Source organism: Phyllostomus hastatus, unplaced genomic scaffold, assembly GCF_019186645.2.
Source record: "Phyllostomus hastatus isolate PE091 unplaced genomic scaffold, TTU_PhHast_1.1 phas_scaffold_385, whole genome shotgun sequence".
Classification (NCBI taxonomy): Eukaryota; Metazoa; Chordata; class Mammalia; order Chiroptera; family Phyllostomidae; genus Phyllostomus; species Phyllostomus hastatus.
Window position 1 is genome coordinate 12,536,690 of NW_025334026.1, and position 16,515 is coordinate 12,553,204.

Genomic DNA, 16,515 nt, shown 5'->3' on the forward strand with positions numbered 1-16,515 from the left:
TGCTCTTAAACTAGAAAGGTTTATTGCAAGGGTGATTGCAGGAGGCATTTTCCTGCCTGGCTCTTCTCACTCAAGGTCCCGTTGGGCCTCTGCTCTTGTGCAGAGACGGTCATGCTGCCCAGTCCACTGACCGAGGCCAGCCCTGGAGCAGAAGGTTTGGAGCATTTGATGGGGCGCCTCCACTGCACCCTGCCTGCCCCTTCGGCAGAACTGACGTGCTGTGTCCACACGATGTGCCCACAGAAGGGGCACTCGGGTGCTGGAGCCTCAGCTCTTCCTCAGTGAACCGAGGTCCAAAGAAAGTCCCAGGGTCCCCCTGAGTGTCTGCTGAAGTTAGTCCGTGTAATGCTTACAGGAGACAAGATAGATCAAATCTACCCTGGGATGCAGAATACCAAATATGGCTCCATCTATATAAATTAATTATACAAAGTTATCGATCATGAAAAAAACCCCAGCAACTGACATTGGTAAGCAATTTGGGATCCAAATCTGAAGCAGAAAAGAACACAAACACCAGTGTTGTAGTATGTTTAGATGGGACGGAGTTGCGGCTTGCCCTTACTGCTGGGCTTCTAATTACGGCGGGAGCTGCACTGCCCTCAGCACCAGGCCGGCTCCGCGTGGCCAGAGGGGTGGTCCCTGGGACACGGTGCACCTCCCATGAGTAACCGCTGGGGTCCAGAAGTCGAGCAGCTCTGGAGAAGCAGTCATTGGGAGACAGTCAATATTCCTGTGAGCTTTGGGTTCCTGGGCCCCTTCAGTGAAGGTGGAAATGGTTGGCTAAAAGGAAAAGGTTTGCTTGGCTAGCACTTCGTTCCCTTGGCAAGGGAGCGACTGGGTCGGTAAGAGGGCCGCACAGTGGTGGGCAGCGTTCAGCTGCACGCCCACAGCTGGGCTGAGGAGAGAGCCTGCCTACCAAACGGAGTGCTTCCAGGAGCTTCTGCTTTTCCCTTGAAATCCCAACTGCTCTTTGGTCCCTAATGACCAAGGCCTGGCCTATTCCGACCTGTCTTCAGTGTCCCTCTCTGGCCCGCCTTCTCCCCTCTCTGCACGCAGATTGCCCCTACATGGGTCTCTCCAATGAACGGGCTCAGAAATAAACTGGACTTGCCCTCAAAACCTGCTCTGCCTACAATGTAGCCTCCCGGACGTCAGTGGCCAACAGGGACACCCTCTCACTGCTCACACAGAACCTGCAATCCTCTTCGACTCCACCTTGTACCCACGCCCAGGGGATGCCTGCTGACTCCACACAGCATTCAGCACTCTCCTCCCGCTGTCTTCCTGGGCCGCAGTGGCATTTATTTTTGATCTAGACTCAACTTCCTGGTCTCCCTGCTCCCACTGCTGGCCCCTGCACGTAGTCGCCCCTTGGTATCCTTGAGTTCGGGTCCGGGATTGTCTGCTCCACCCTGCCAGATACCCAAACCCGAGGATGCTAGAGTCCGTAATGGGAAATGGTGTGCTTGCTGGCCGCAGCAGGGTACACCTGCACACCAATTGTGTGGGTTCAGTGTAGTGCTCAGCAAATTGAAATTTTGCTTTTCGGAACTTTCTGAGGTATTGTCTTTGTTTTCCACAGAATATTTTCCAGCTGAGGTTGGTTGAATCCAAGGATTCAGAAGGCTAGCTGTATTCATTTCCCTGCTCAGTAGCCAGTGATCCTCTAGAAATACCAGTCTCTGTTCCAAACCTTCCCCTGTCCCCACTCCTCACCCCCAAACCTCAGAAAAAACCCAGATGCTGGCCCTATGGGACTGGCCTCCATCTCCTTTCCTTCTCTCCCACTCCTCATCCGGGGCGTCCTACCCCAGAGGGGAGCAGAGGGGGCCTCCCTGCTTACCCCCACCTCACTCCCTGGGTCTCCCTGCTGTGGTGTCTCCAAAGGACTTACCGCCATGTAGCACGCCATATTTCCTGTCTGTCCTATCTCTTACCTCACGGTTCCTGTTCCTCTCCCACCACAATGCCAGGCATTTTGTGCATTGTGTTTACCACCGTGTCCCTGGCACCGAAGGCAGGACCTGCCCCGGCAGGTGTGGTAAATGTTGGGTGGAGGAGTGAGCAGTGGGCTTCTCTGCACTTGAGCTCAAACTTCCGTGGCTGGCTCCTGACCAGCCCAGGCCCACCACCCACTGAGAGGAGGGCACATGTCCCTCCGATAGGGACTTCGGACAGCCTTCAAGGGCCTGGGGTGGATCCTGCCTCTCCGATGTCACCTGCTCCACTGATGCTAAGTGTGACATCGGGCAGATGGCTTAGTGCTAGATGCCCTCGGGGTGGTAAGGGACGGTGTGTCTGAGCACTTGGCGCCATGCTGGCTGGCAAAGTGGCTGCTTACCACAGTTCAGCCACTACTGTCGTCGGCACTATCGTCTCCCAGTCCTGAGCCCTGGCCCTGAGTCCAACACTGGCCAAGCCCTGCTGGGCTCATGCTTTATGTGCAGTGTCTTATCTAAGACACAGGTCCTACTAGATCCATTTTGGAAATGAGGAAATAAGTCTGGGAAGGTTGTTTGCAGGGACCCACCCAGAGCCCACCTTTAACTCACCAGCCTTCCCTATCTAACAACCCCACAGAATGAGACCCTCGTGCTGGCCATGAATCTGTCACCCCACCAAGCCTGCCATGGGATGTGGGGGCAGGGTAGGCGGGCACTGTTTAGGAGGCGCAGCACCCCACAGAGCCACCCCATTCCAGCACCCATGCGTGTGGTGCTGCCCCTTGGCCACTACCATGGCTCCTCCAGCCCAAGCTGCCATCTCTCTTGGAAAGGGGCCCCTCCGGCCAGTGAGGCCACCGCCCTGCACCAAGGCAGAGGTACCTCCTCTCGGGTCTGCCCTAGGCTTCTGCGGCTGCCACGTCCCCGTTCACATAATCGGGCTCTTCGTCATCCTCGTCTGGGCTTGCTGCAGGGCAGGGAGGTGCTCCTCTCAGGACCTTCTCTGTGGACCAGCAGGCAAACTGTCAGGTGGTCGAGGTGGACACACCCAGACATGCTCCCTGAGCCAGTGCACCCACCCAGGGCTCAAAGCCCTAGATGCCACGAAACAGCCTGAAGGAAAAGGCTGCTCTGGATGGCGTGTCTGTCCCGGGTCTGGGATTTGCCAGGTTTGTCCTGTCGGGGAAGCAGAACAAGTGGGACTCCATCTATACAGCCGGATGGGCCGCCTGGGACAGGGCCCCCGCCTTGGGGGGCCAAGCTGCTGAGTGGCGTCCTGGCATGGTTCAAGACCAGTGCAACCGCTCATGCGCTGAAGGCTTCACTTGAAATTAGCTGAACTGGCTGCAGGGGAGCCCACCCTGGCCTGGCCCTCCCAAGCTGGCCCCCCAACTACCACCTCCCTTCCCCGCATCCGTCCAGGCCTGCTGCAGTGGATGGTTCAGGAGCCCGTGCTCTCGGGGAACGTACCCACGACCCTTCTGGACTCCTGCCACTGCTGGATGGAGGCTGAGTTCTGGTAATCCTCAGATCCCTCATCACCTGCAGGGAGAGAAACCAGGAGAGGGGCCTCGGGTCAGAGCCGCCACAGCTACTCCTCAGGCCCTCGAGGTGCCATGGCCCCTTCAGAGAGGCATCCTGTGCCCTCGTGCACAGCCCCATGGGGGAGGAAGGGGTCCCCATAGAGCACTCCCACTGAGGTCCAGGCATTCCCATGGGCCCTTCTCCCGGGACACGACGCAGCACTTGACCAAAGGCAAGAGGTATTGGTGAACTTTCAGGCTGCAAGGCAGGTGATGCCTTTGAGCCACAAGGACCTCAGATCTCGCCAGCCCCACTCAGCTGTGGGCTGGCGGCCTCACCTGAGTCGGGCTGCTTCTGCTTGCAGATGAGCACGTTCTCATAGGAATTAGCATCATCGTCATCTGCTGGGGAGAGGGGTGAGGACTCTGGTTATGGTGACAACTGTCCGTCAGGCCTGGCTCTTCCTCCTTCCACCCAGCACTCTTTTGGCAGATGACTTGTCCTGCCAAGCCCCCACACCTCTGGGTCCCCCAGGGGCCTCAAACATTTTCCTGGACAAGCTTCTAAATGGGCACCAGCCTGACCCAGCATCCACCACCCCAGGCTCCTTCTCTGTCCTCCAGGGTCACCCCCAAATGCACTGGGGAGGGGAGGTTAGGGGACAGGGTTGCATTCAGGCTCAGGATGGATAGTTGGATGGAGGGAGGCCCATCTCTGTCAGGCAGTGAGGGGCACGGAAAGCCCCTGGGGGCCAGGAGACAGGACCAGATCTAAGCTTATCTGGAAGCAGAACCCTTCAGGCAGGGCTGGTTGGGCCGGGAGCCTTTGCCCAGGGCCTTAGTGAGTGTGGCACACCAGAGCCTGGCACCCTGGCCCCGCCCCCCACCTCCAATGAGAAAGCTGAGCTCTAACCACCGCCCCACCCAGGTCCATCTGCGTCAAAAACGCTCTGAGAAACTCGGGCCCACCCCAATTTGGAAGTGGGAGAAGGGAAGAAGAGGACCCCACTCCCTGCCCACCACAACACCTCACCCCCGACCCGAGCAGGGCCCAGACAGGAGCCCAGGCCTGTGCATCTCCCAGCAGGCACTCCGTGCCCGCAGTCCTCAGTTCCTCTTTCTATAACGCAAAGTGTGAAGAGCCTAGAGCTCCATCACCCTCAGAGCCTGCCGGGCTCAGCAGCCACCAGCAAGTCTGCCCCATCCAGGGCTTTCCTCTGAGGTCCCCTGTGTGCCCAGCCCTGAATGGGGCCTGGATGACAAGGGGCCCAACTTCCCTCCTGTCCCCAGAGCCTCCATTTTTCCCCCCTCACTCCTGTGGCCCACCCTCGGATTTCCACACATCCCTTCCCTCCCCTGCACCTGGGCTCCTGCCCCGGGGGGCCAACTCCCTCATCTTCCCTCCTCTCCCCAATCCACCCAAACACAGGCCCAGGCTCCTCCTCTGGGTCCTCCTGAACGCCTCTGGTCCCACCAGTGAGCTGAGCTCCCATGCTCCTCCTCCCTATCCCCCTCTTCTCCCTCTGCCTCACCTTCCTGGGGCTTCTGGAACTGCTCCCAGGTGTAACAGCCCATGCTGGTGGGGTCTCTGGCAGAAAACACAAACAGTACCAGCTGCCGGGCAGGCCCATGGTCGGGGCGGGGCTTCCCGGGGCAGCAGTGAGGCAAGGAATGCTCCAGCCACCACTGCCCCAGGGGCCCTGGGGGCTGGGCCAGGCTCTCCCCTGCTCCCTCCACCCCACTTCCCTGGCCCCCCAGCCCTCCTGAGGCTGAGGGGGTGGCAGCCTGGCACTAGCTACTTTGCCATGTGACACTAGGCAAGTCTCCACCTTCCCTGGGCCTCGGTTTGCCCATTTGTGAGATGAGATATCTGAGGGCCTTTCCTTTCTGGGGCTCCAGGTGCCCCAGTCACTTGCCTCTCTGACAGGGTGACAAAGGATGAGTTCCCCTGACACAGCCCATCCCCAGAGCAGGACCATGTTCCTGTCGCCATCCCCATCCCCACAAGACCACCTGAAGGGAGACAACGCTGCAGAGAGCCTGTCTGGGCCTGGGCTGGCGGGTGGACCTTCCACCAAAAATAAGGAAGCTCAGGGCAGGAGTGGGTGGGTGTGGGAGGAGAGGCCAGGGCTGGGAGAAGGCCACTCACATGTAGACTGCATCTGATCCAAGTCTGCTTCCTGCAGGAGGAGCAGAATCAGGCCTGAGCTCCAGGAGGTGGCCCCCACCACAGCCCCCACGTCTCTGGAGCCCGCCTACCTTTTCTGAAGTTCTGATACCTTGGGGATGCAGAACCTGGAAGAAGGGCCAAGGGCTTCCTACCATCTTCACACCTGTGTACCTATCCTCTGTCCCCTCCCCCACTAGGCCAAGCCCATTAGGACTCCCAGCCTGGCTGTGTGGCTCCTCTGCAAAGGCCTCTGCACAGTGTCTGTCTCAGTCCCTCTCAGCCCTGCCCCACTCCTGTGTGGGGGCTCACTCACCCTCGAGGCTGGGGAAGAACTGCAGCAGCTTGTCCTTCCTGCAGGAGAAGGGAGGTGGGGCTGAGGAGAGGCCGAGGGACAAGGAATGGCCCCACAGTTTGGGGGTCACTGGAAGGCCCTAGCCCTCCAGCCTCGTGGTGAGGCTCTGGAATCCAGCCACACAACTCTGAGGTCTGAGCGGGGAGTAAGGTCCTGGCCTGGGCTCAGCCAGGTGGGGACCCCGGTCCTCCCCATAGGGCTGCGACCCCTCTGGGCCCAGGACAAGTGGCTCATTCCTACCGTGCTGGTGTCCTGTTGGAGGCTATGTCCATCATGGGCCTGGCCACTGCAAAGGACAAGGGGGTGTTGGCTGGACCCCAAGCCAGCTTTCCAGTGTAGCCCCTTGCCCCATCAGACCAGGCCACAGCCTCAGGGTGATAAAGACAGAAGGGGCTTTGATAGGAACCCCCAACCCTGAGCCCAGTGCCTGGAACCCTTCCATCTGGGGACTCACGGGAATAGGTCCGGGCCACTGCGAAGTTCTGTTGGTCGTCTGGCCTGGAAACACATGGGGCTGCGATGAGCTCGGGCCTTGGCTCCCACAGCCCAAGGGACAGAGAGACAGGAGAGATGGACAGACAGGGACAAGGGACAGAGAGGAGGGACACACCAGGGCAAGAGTGAGGAGAAGGAGCTGCCATCCCTCCAGGTCTCAGGGCTAGAGCCCTGCCCCCTGGTGCCCACCCTTGTCACATGGCCCTGGGCTGGAGTCGGCTGCCAGAGAGACCCGTCTCTCCATGGGTGGGCACCAGGAGAGGTGCCCATGTCTTACCCAAGAACCCCAGGGATATCCGGTCAGAGAGTCTGTGGGTGGGGCTGGGGAGGCAGCCCTGAGACTCCTGGGGCGACTGCTCGGAGACCCAGTGGGGACTTCAACCAGGAGCAACAAGGAGGCTGCCCCTGCCCACCTCCCACTCCAGGAGTGTTGAACGTAAGAGATCACATCCCTCAAACACACCATCTACTCCCGAATGACTGGTGGGACTGCTTCCAGGTTAGCAGACGCAGCCAGGTATCTAGCCACTGCCCAGGGTCCCCTCCTGCCTTTGAAACACAACCCTGACTTTTGTTTAGCCAGCAACATGCCCCTGTAAGAGACTATTTCTCAGCTTCCCTTGCACCTAAGTGTGGCCACGTGATTAAACTCCGTTCTTTGAAATGCAAGCCAATGTTGCTGGGAATTCCAGGAAAGCTCCTGAAAGGAGTTAGTTACTGGCTACTGGGGTACAGCTTTTTTTGTCCTTGTCCTTCATTCTTACTACTGGCTGAAATGCAGAGATGAGGGCTGGAGCCCTGGCTGCCGTTTTGGACCATAAAGTGTCCTTGAGAATGGAAGAGACAAGTAAGGATAGTAGAGCAGATTAGCTAATCATAAGAGCATTTGGGGTTCCTCCCCTGGACTAATATGGGTATCTGGCCCAGGCTTCTAGAAGCTCCTGGGGTGCTGGGGGTCAGGGTGATCTGATTTAGGAAGGGTGTTCTGAATCCACGGGAGTCAGGCATGGCTTCCCAGAGGAAGCGGTGCAGGAGCTGGGCCCGGCACACACAGAGGCTGGCAGGGCTGGGGTGGGGAGAACCCGAGCTTCCTCCCCTCCTCCCCTAACCCTGGCCCCATTTTCGTACTCCCCACATGAGGAAGTTTTGTCTACAGTTGTAACTAAGGTCAACCTGGGGCCTTGAGTGGGCAGGGACCGAGGGAGGAGGGCAGAGGGGAGATGCTGCCGAGCTGTGCCTTGGCGCAGGAGAGTGGAGGGGCACCAGGGGGGCCCAGCCCACCTTGGCGGAGGTGGTGGGCTGGCAATCTAGATGGCCAGCTGAGTAGCCAAAGATGCCTAGAAAGACCCAGTCCTGGCCCTGGGCATGGGCCTGGATGGGAAAATTCTATTTTCAAATCTCACTGTGGTTTTTCGGTTGCAAAAGGAAATGAGAAAAGGGTGTGTGTGCATGTTTGTATGTGAGTAGCCGCCGGGTGTGCACGCAGTGCTGCATGTGTGACAAGTCCACGCATGAGCAAGTGTGCAGGAAGCATGTGGGCGCGAGTAGGCGTGCAGGCCTGTGCACATGTGCACACGCAGGCCTCAGCGGTCCCCAGGCCCCCCATCGGCCATGTTCCCATTCAAAGTAAGGACACCGATGGCCGCTGCCCCCATGCCTGGGACTGTTCTTGGGTCGCCCCCTGGTCTGCAGTGGTCAGCACGGCTGACCCTCCCAGGACTCATGGAGTGGAAAACTGGCCCTTGAAGTGCCTGGAGCTCCATCACTGGGGTCCCGCCACAGTGCAGGAAATGATCACTAACCCCGTTTTACCTCTACCCCACATCCCCCTTTCCTGCTGCACAGAAGCCCCTGCTTTGAGTTCTTCTGTTGCTGCCTTGGCACAAAGGCCAAGGCCTCTCCCCATGGTCAAGGGCTCACCCAGCTTATCGCTCGCAGGATACACAGTCCCTATCACTTCATCCTTGGAAGACAGTGGCCAGCATGGTCCTATGTCAGTGACCCACCCACACTGTTGTCTCTCTGGAATGTCCCGTTGCCTCTTTCTCTCTTAAACTCTTCCCACCTCCTCTAAGCCTCAGGCCATCCTTAATCACCCAGGGTCAGAGCCACATCCTCCCCTGAGCTCCTTTTGCATTTTCCAGGGGAGACACAGACACAGCTCACATTTCGCTCTGTCTCTGACCCATGCTCAACACTCCCCCCCCCCACGCCCCCGTTGTAGGAGAGGGCAGGATTCCTCTGTCCCTCCCCCTGCCCCATGCCTGACTCTAGCACTGGGGCTGCCCTGGGCTGGGCTCACGGGGAACATCTCTGGAGATGCTCTTGGGCCAGCTGGAGAGTGGCATTCCCCTCCTCCTGAAGCCCTTGCTGACAAGGCAAGGCCAGGGCCTGGACAGCCTCTGGGTGGCCCCCTTTCCCTCTCTGGACTGCTCAGGACCCAGCAGAGCTCAGCATGGAGGACGTGTGGGTGAAGGGGTGAGGGACAGCATGCAGGGACACCTGAAAGGATGCCCCACACAAGGCACATGAAGTCACCAGGCTGGGGACCCTGAGGCACTCACAGATTCCTTTGCTCACAGATTTTCTCCGGCCGCTTCATACCTGTAAGAACGGGACCAGATTTGCAAGTGTCCAGAGCCAGAGTGGGGCTGAGATCCACAGCCCTCCTCCTCCTGTCGCCCCTGTGCCCCGTGCAGGCCTAGGACAGGACTTGGGGGCCTGCCAATCTCTGTGGGCCCCTGACACTGACAGGGTGTTTCTCCCTGTTTATTTAGGAAAGCAGAATGTACAGAAGGTGGCCGCCCAGGCCACCCAGCCTCCCCACCTTGTCCAGAGCAATACCCCCACCTCAGACACACCCTCGATCTGGCAAAACCAAAGTTGCATAATGAGGCAGACACACTGTGTTTCAGGCGCAGTTTGGGGCCAGTCCAAGGCGGAATCATCCCTGCCCTGTAAGGTTCATCCGACTGCCCCTTCCGACCAGAGTCAGATCTAGGCCTGGAAGGGTTTCTGGGCGCACTGTCTTCCCCTCCATTGCACCCACGACCCCCCTTCCCCCTTCGTAACCCCACCTTTACCTGAGCGGGAGCAGCGCACGCACAGGCTGGCCACTGCCCCCAGCAGCAGCAGGAGGGCCGCCCCAGGCCACAGCAGCTCAGTCTCTGCATTCATGTCTGCTCCTGGCCACTTCTGCAACGCTACAACGTGGAGGCCCCCACGAGTCAGGTGGGAGGGCAGCGGGGCTGCCCCTCCGGGAACCCGCCCAGCCCCATACTCTTGGGGCTCTTACCCCTGAAGTCCCCTGACAGCCCCACAGCTGAGCCTAGGCTGTGGAAGTGTTCCCCTACCCTGCTGGAGGACCGGGTCAGGACCAGACCCCTTTCTCCATCTGACTCCAGGCCGGTACTCTTGGCCTCCCAGGCCAGCACCCTGACAAATGCTGGAAGGTTCTGGGGCCCACCAGACAGCGCCAGCGCATGTGCGCATCCCTGCAGATGCCCTCACTCAACCCGCATGACTGCCCTTGGAGGGGCAGGCTGCTCCTGTTCACAGAGAAAGACACTGAGGCCAGAGATCTCGGAGATGCCGAGGAGAAAGACAGGGTTCAAGTTCCAGCCCCAGACCCCAACTCTGGCTTTGCCCATGGCATCCCCTCCCTCCTGTAAATCCAGCTTTACTCCCCAAACTCTGAGTCTGTGGACCACCCTTCTGGATGGGAGCTCCCAGCAGCCCCCACCCAATGCTTCTCCACCCCATCCATGGCCTCCTGGGGAAGGTGGGAGTGGGGTTTCCATTCACTAAACACCGGTGCACCCAGATTCCTCCTGCCATGGGAGCTGGGAGGCAGGAGATCAAGAAAGGCTTCTTGGAGGAGGTGGGCTTGAGAGCACGGGAGAAGTGTGCTCAGGGCAGAGGGAGCTTGCTGCCCACGGTGGCTGGTGGTGGGATGTGCGGCTGGAGGAGAGAGGCTGCGGGGCGAGGAGGCCCTGAGTCTCTCACTGCCCACTGTCCTCTTAGTGGCTGGTCCAGGCCATGGCCTCGGGACACTGTGATTGTCAGGCCTTGGTGGTCACACATTGGGCTCGTTAAGGCGAGTATAGCCCTTTTGAGGGGGTTTCCAAAGGAGAACCATTGAAATACAAAGAGACTCAACCCTCAAAATAGCTGGGACACAGCTGAGGGCAGCAGGGGGTCTCTGAGAAGGCCATGCCCAGTGGGACACACGGAGCCCCCACCACTGGGCGTCCACTCTGTGCACACCTGTGCCCCCTGCATCAGGCATCTGGGAGGAGGGCTTCTCCCCACTTTACAGCCGTGGAGGGTGAGGCTTGGGGAGAAGATGGACTTTGCACTGTCCGCCTCCTGCTCCGGGCGCCCCTGAGGCCTGTGTGTGCCTGGCCGTCCCCTCACCTCTTTGAGCTTCCCGAACCTCTGTGGCTAAGACGACAAGGGGCCTCCATGCAGCGCGGAGCACTGGTCAGGGACCCGTCATGGAGAGGCCACCTCTCTTTCCCCAAAACTCCAAGTGAGTCAGTGGGAACGGGAGAATTCCCGCATCTCGTGAAGGGGCAGCCTCCGAGTGAGGAGAAGGACGGCCCCATCACGCAGGACACAGTGTGAGGGGAGCCCCGCCCCTGCTCTCAGAGGCTGGGCACTGCCTGCGCTCCTCGCTCTGCCTCCTGTGGCCGCCCCAGGGTGGACTCCCTCCCGAGCCCCCAGGCACAGCCCATGTCCATCTCGTCCATCTCATCCATCTCGGGCAGTTTGAAGTGGGGAACACCTGCCTTAGAGGGAGGACTCCAGGGTCAAATCCTGCCTGTGCCACAGCATCTCATTTCTTGGCCTCAGTTCTCTCGTCTGTGACATGAGGGTCAATCATGTCCAGGCAGCTCACAGCTGGGGCTTTCTGAAGAGAAACCTCATTTCCAGCTGGCTGGTTGGGACGGCTCCCCCAGGCTCCTGACCCTTGACAACTTCGTCCTTTGGTTAAGACAGTGACTCTGTCCCCAAAGGAGATTTGGGCACAGACACCTGGGGCGTGTCGCACACATGCCCCCTGCGGGACCCCGGACGTGAGTCCATCACTGGCCATCCCCAAGGACTGCTTAGACCCCAGAAGCAAGTTCACACTGTCCACCTGGCACTCGGAGCCCCCACCCCAGGGGACCCTGACCACAGAGAGCCCTGTTGCTTCCTGAAGTGAACGGCACACTCAAGGGTGGCCCTGGCCTGGCCACCTCCACCCACCTGGCACCGGGGGAGGCGTGGGAGAGGAGCACAAGAATGCAAATTTTCCCCGGGAAGAAAAGTTGAATCCTAGAGTCATGGGCCTTTGGTCACCCCTTTTGTTAAATAGGGGAAACAATGACGCTTTTCCCGTGGGTTTGTCACATGGGGCCTGGCATCGAGATGACGCACCTGAGGTGCCAGTGCAGGGCGGGGCATGGTCGGCCGTGACCACCGAGACTGGCTGCCATCACGGCCCCAGTGGAAGGGGCAGAGGAAGCTGCAGCCTGCTGGGGGGCACAGAGCTGGCTGGGCGGCCTGCAGCGAGCAGTGTGGCGTGACTCTGTCTGGAGGCTTCCCGCCTGGTTCCCAGACGGGCAGGCTGAACCTCCCTCCATTGCCTCATGTGGGCTTTGAGCTGGGACCCTGAGTGGGGCTGGCATGGGAGGAGAGCGTGGCCTTGCCCCCGCCCCTCAGTCGGTTGTCACAGACACGCGCAGCCTGCGTGGAGACAGCAGGCCCAGAGAGATGAGTGCCCTGTCCCGGATCACACAGCTGGCCAGTCTCGGGGCCGGGATCAAAACCCAGGGCAGGCTGTTTCCAAAGGCCACACTCGTTTGCCTTTTTCTTACATTTTCAATAATGATGAAATATTTTTTAAAAGAGGCTAATTTGAGGAAAACTCCTGTGCCCTCCCTGCCACACTGAATAAATCTGCCCTCTGTTGTCGCTTTCCACCCATGTTCTGAGAGCAGGTGGGGTGGGGTGAGGGAGGAGGGAGAGGAGGCTGGGCCCCAGGAGAGGCAGACCCAACGGCTCCAGGAGGCCCCAAGAAGCCAAACAGGGTAGGGTGGGGTAGGGAGGGAGGCTGCCACAGCCCATGGCTCGGCAGGCCAAAATAGCACAAGGGGAAGTGGGCAGTTTTCATATGAACAAGGTCGCAACAAGTCAGCTGTGGGAAAGCCCTCAGGGCTGGGTGGCTCGGGCCTTGGCATCTGAACTTCCGGCCTGGAAAGGCCCTTGGAGGTGGTACTGCCCACTCTCCCAGCACTCACCATACTGTAGGTGGGGAAACTGAGGCCCACTAGGGCTGCAGGGCAGGCTGGGGGTGGGGGTGGAGTGAGAGGTCCCAGTCTGAGCCCCCAGAAGGCTTTAGCCACTGGGCTCCGCTCTGGGGTCTGTTTCATTTTCCCAAATAACCTTGGCCTTCAGATAAGACCAGATAAGATGCTCCTATTGGAGGCTCTCAATGCTCAGTGACTCCGCAGCGCCTGGGCAGCCCTGGTCCCAGGGCAGAGGCGGGGGACTGGTGAGGGCCAGGGCCACCTGTGGACAGAGCCTGGCACAGGGAGCTCCCCAGGGCCTCCAGCCTCTCGGGACCCCAGCAGAGAGCTGGCAGGTCAGGCTGGGGACCAGGCGGGAGCGACGGGGCAGACGCTGCCGTCTGGCCTGGGGCAGGACATGGGCACGCTTGCCTGCAGCGTCTCATCTGCTCTCCCACAGCCCCGTGTCTGGGATGTTACTGTTCCATTTTACAGATAAAGAAACCTCGGCTCATAGGCATGGGCTGGGGAACCACTGTCCTGACCCCTCACCTGTCTCTGGAATGAAGGGACCACCCTGGGGCTGCCTAGGACTGCAGGCTGGGCTGGGGACAGTGAGGGCAGAAAAGTGGCTGAAGCTCCAGAAACAGGCTGCCCCTCTGAGCACTGCAGGGTCCAGGGTGAAGGCTCCCTCATCAGGGGCGCCAGGGCAGGACTGGAGCCAAAGGAGGGGGTGCCAGGTGTCCTGACGTCTTCCCACTCTATCCAGTGGGCCGCCAGTTACTCCTGCTGGGCCAGTGAGAACACCCCAACCCCCATGGGGTGTCAGGGGCCTGGGGCAGACTCAGGACCCCTGCCCTCAGAGTCAGGCTCCAGGCACTCCTAGGAAAGGCTTACCTGAGAGTTGGGAGCTCTTCACTGCGGCCACCTCATCTTGAGCCCACACACCTACCGGAGCCGACACCAACACCACTGACACTTGCGGGCAGCAGGCAAGGCGGCGGGCTTCCTGTCAGCCACTGAATCATCCCTCACACATCCGCTGCCCTGCCGGACAGGCTCTGCTGTGAACAGAGACAGATACACACGCATGCGCGCACACACACACGAGAGAGAGAGAGAGATTGAGAGGGAGAGGATGAGACAAACATGCAGAGAACAGAAGGGCATAGACACACACACACTACACACACACACACACACACACACACACACACACACACACAGGTCACACAGAGGGCGAGACACCCCACACAGGGCAGGGAGAAAGAATGCAATGGGAGCTTTCACTGGGACACAGGCAACGAGACAGTAGGAAGACACGGAGGAGCACACACTAAGAAACACACAAATACACACCAACACTGAAAACACACACACACACACACACACACACACAGAAACCCAGAGACACAGGGAATCAGAGAGCGAGAGACAGAGAGGAAGAGGAACAGGCAGCGTGAGAATGAGAAAGAAGCACACAGCAGACACAGACACGCAGAGAGGGACAGAGAGGGACAGGCAAAGACCGAGCCTGGGGTCAACCAAGACACTCAGGCTCAGCGAGACAGAGACACAGGAAGACAGAGGGAGACAGAGAGAGACCCACAGGCTGTCAGAGACACAGAGCCAGAGAGCCAGAGCCAGATACTCGGAGAGCGAGAGTCCCAAGAAAGAGGCAGGCAGTGCACACAGAGAGAACATGGGACCTGGGTGGATGGAGAAGGCAGAGCTGGTAACAGCTGGAGACAAGGACCGCTGACAGAGGAGCAGACATTAGGGGAAGCAAGACAGGCAGCCGCGCTGTGGGACAGAAGGAAGGACAATCACAACCCCTCTAGTCCTGGGAGCCACGTCTCTTCACCCCCATTTTCCAGATGGGCTCATGGAGGCACAGAACAGGGTGAGGTCACTGCCCCACTCTGATGGCTGCAGCCCCCACACCAGCCCTCCGCTCAGCTGTGGGAGGCGTGATGGGAGGTCTGGAGAGCACCCGCTCACTGGGAGATCGGTAGCCGCAAGTATGCTTCAGGATTCACGCTGCTGGTCATCAGTAACTTGTCCAATGCCATGGAACTGTCAGTGGCATCCATCTGCCAGAGATCCCAGGGAAGCCCCCGAGGGTCCCCTGACACCCCCTCAATCTAGCCCTTCAGAGCCTGGTCTCCCCAGCTGTAGGCCTGGGACAGGATGTCTCTGTGGGCCCAGGGTGGGGTCAGGGGGATGGCTAAAAACTTCAGCCAAGGCCCTGCCAGGGATGGCGAGGGGCCAAGTGCAGACAGGAGGCTCAGTCGCAACCGAAACAGGAACCAAGGGTGGGCTGGGCCTGCTGCTGACACCCCGTGGAGGAGAAGAGCAGTGCAGGGACCAGAGCCTGTTCTGGATCCTGTGGACCCTCAGTGCTAGGACCTCCTCCCTATTCTGGTGCGGGTGGGACTAGAACCAAAACTAACCTCATGTGACTCCCAAGCCGGTGATAGTGCAATCACACCACCACATTCCCTTATGACATGGGGGCAAGGCCACATTTATGTTAGTTTCTTATACAGGCAAGAACACCATGGCTCACAGATGCAAACTGAATTTGAACCCAGGCCTCCAAAGCATCCAAAGCCCATTGTCTTTCCACCACCGGAATGCAAGGACATCAGGGGGTAAAAGCCTGGGTAAAAGCCAACAGCCCTCCTCTCTTGGCTGCCTGCCTGGCCCCTCCTCACACAACTGGGATGAGCCTGCGTGGGTCTCCACCCATGCCCGGACCATGTGCCTCACAGGGGTTTCCTACCCGCAGAGACATCAGAAGCTCCAACACACGTAATGGGAATGGACTTCTACTCTATATCCCTGGTCTGTCTGGGCCTTAGCAATGGCAGGTGCTGGAGCAGTAACCTCGGACCGCTGGCAGTCTCCAGGCCCAACCACAGTGTGACCAGCAGCCCTCTCAGACCCTCTCTGAGCCCGCTTTCCACCTACAAGAATGGGCCTGTCAGCCCAAAGACCCCTTTTTGGACCCGGGTGGACCTTGCCCCCTTTCCAGGCACTTCTCAAATTCCTCCAAGTTCTATTTTATTTATAAACCATTCACTTGTGGACTTGACTGGTGTGGCTCAGTGGATTGAGTGCCAGCCTGCAAGCCAAAGGGTTGCTGGTTTGATTCCCAGTTAGCGCACATGTCTAGGTTGTGGGCCAGGTCCCCAGTAGGGGGTGTATGAGAGACAACTGCACACTGACGTTTCTCTCCCTCCCTTCCCTTCTAAAAATAAAAATAAATAAAATCTTTAAAAAATACCCCCATTCACTTGTGAATTAGAAAATAAGTTTAAAAAAACTAGACAATTTATGTCCTGTTGTATAAATTCTAGCGCACTTTTTATTTTTTTACAATTCAACGAGCTTGGGTACATGACATTATATATAACATAAAATTTACCATTTTAACCACTTTAAGTGTGCAATTCAGTAGCATTAATTATACTCACAATGTTGTACAACCATAACTAGTTCCAAACCTTTTTTTATCACTCCAAACAGGGTTATTTGGCTTAAAAAACAAAACTATTTTTAGAGAGAGGGGAAGGGGAGAAAGACGGAGAGAAACACTATGCGGTTGCCTCTCGTGTGCCCCCCACTGCAGACCCGGCCCACAACCCAGGCATGTGCCCTGATTGGGAACTGAACCGATAACCCTTTGGTTCGCAGGCTGGCACTCAATCCACAGAGCCACACCAGCCGGGGCCTAATCAGCTTTTTAGTT

At 58.6% G+C, this 16,515-nt stretch overlaps 1 protein-coding gene across 5 annotated transcripts; it reads right to left on the reverse strand.

Moving 5' to 3' along the window:
• On the reverse strand, positions 1–14,180 carry LAT2 (linker for activation of T cells family member 2). 5 transcript variants are annotated; one of them, XM_045819661.1, is made up of 13 exons: positions 13,659–14,180; positions 9,570–9,689; positions 9,051–9,090; positions 6,446–6,489; positions 6,232–6,277; positions 5,953–5,990; positions 5,729–5,764; positions 5,619–5,649; positions 5,002–5,057; positions 3,809–3,874; positions 3,417–3,488; positions 2,829–2,949; positions 1–698 (listed from the first exon to the last, which is right to left on the reverse strand). In XM_045819661.1, exons 2-12 carry the CDS (start codon positions 9,661–9,663, stop codon positions 2,846–2,848), a joined length of 627 nt encoding a protein of 208 aa, XP_045675617.1. In that variant the 5' UTR covers positions 9,664–9,689; positions 13,659–14,180; the 3' UTR covers positions 1–698; positions 2,829–2,845. The 5 variants fall into 5 exon arrangements, with proteins under 5 accessions (XP_045675617.1, XP_045675618.1, XP_045675616.1 ...); XM_045819662.1 differs by having other exon boundaries at positions 1–783; positions 3,809–3,871; positions 13,659–14,174; XM_045819660.1 differs by having other exon boundaries at positions 1–783; positions 13,659–14,174.
• Positions 14,181–16,515: the final 2,335 nt, after the last annotated feature.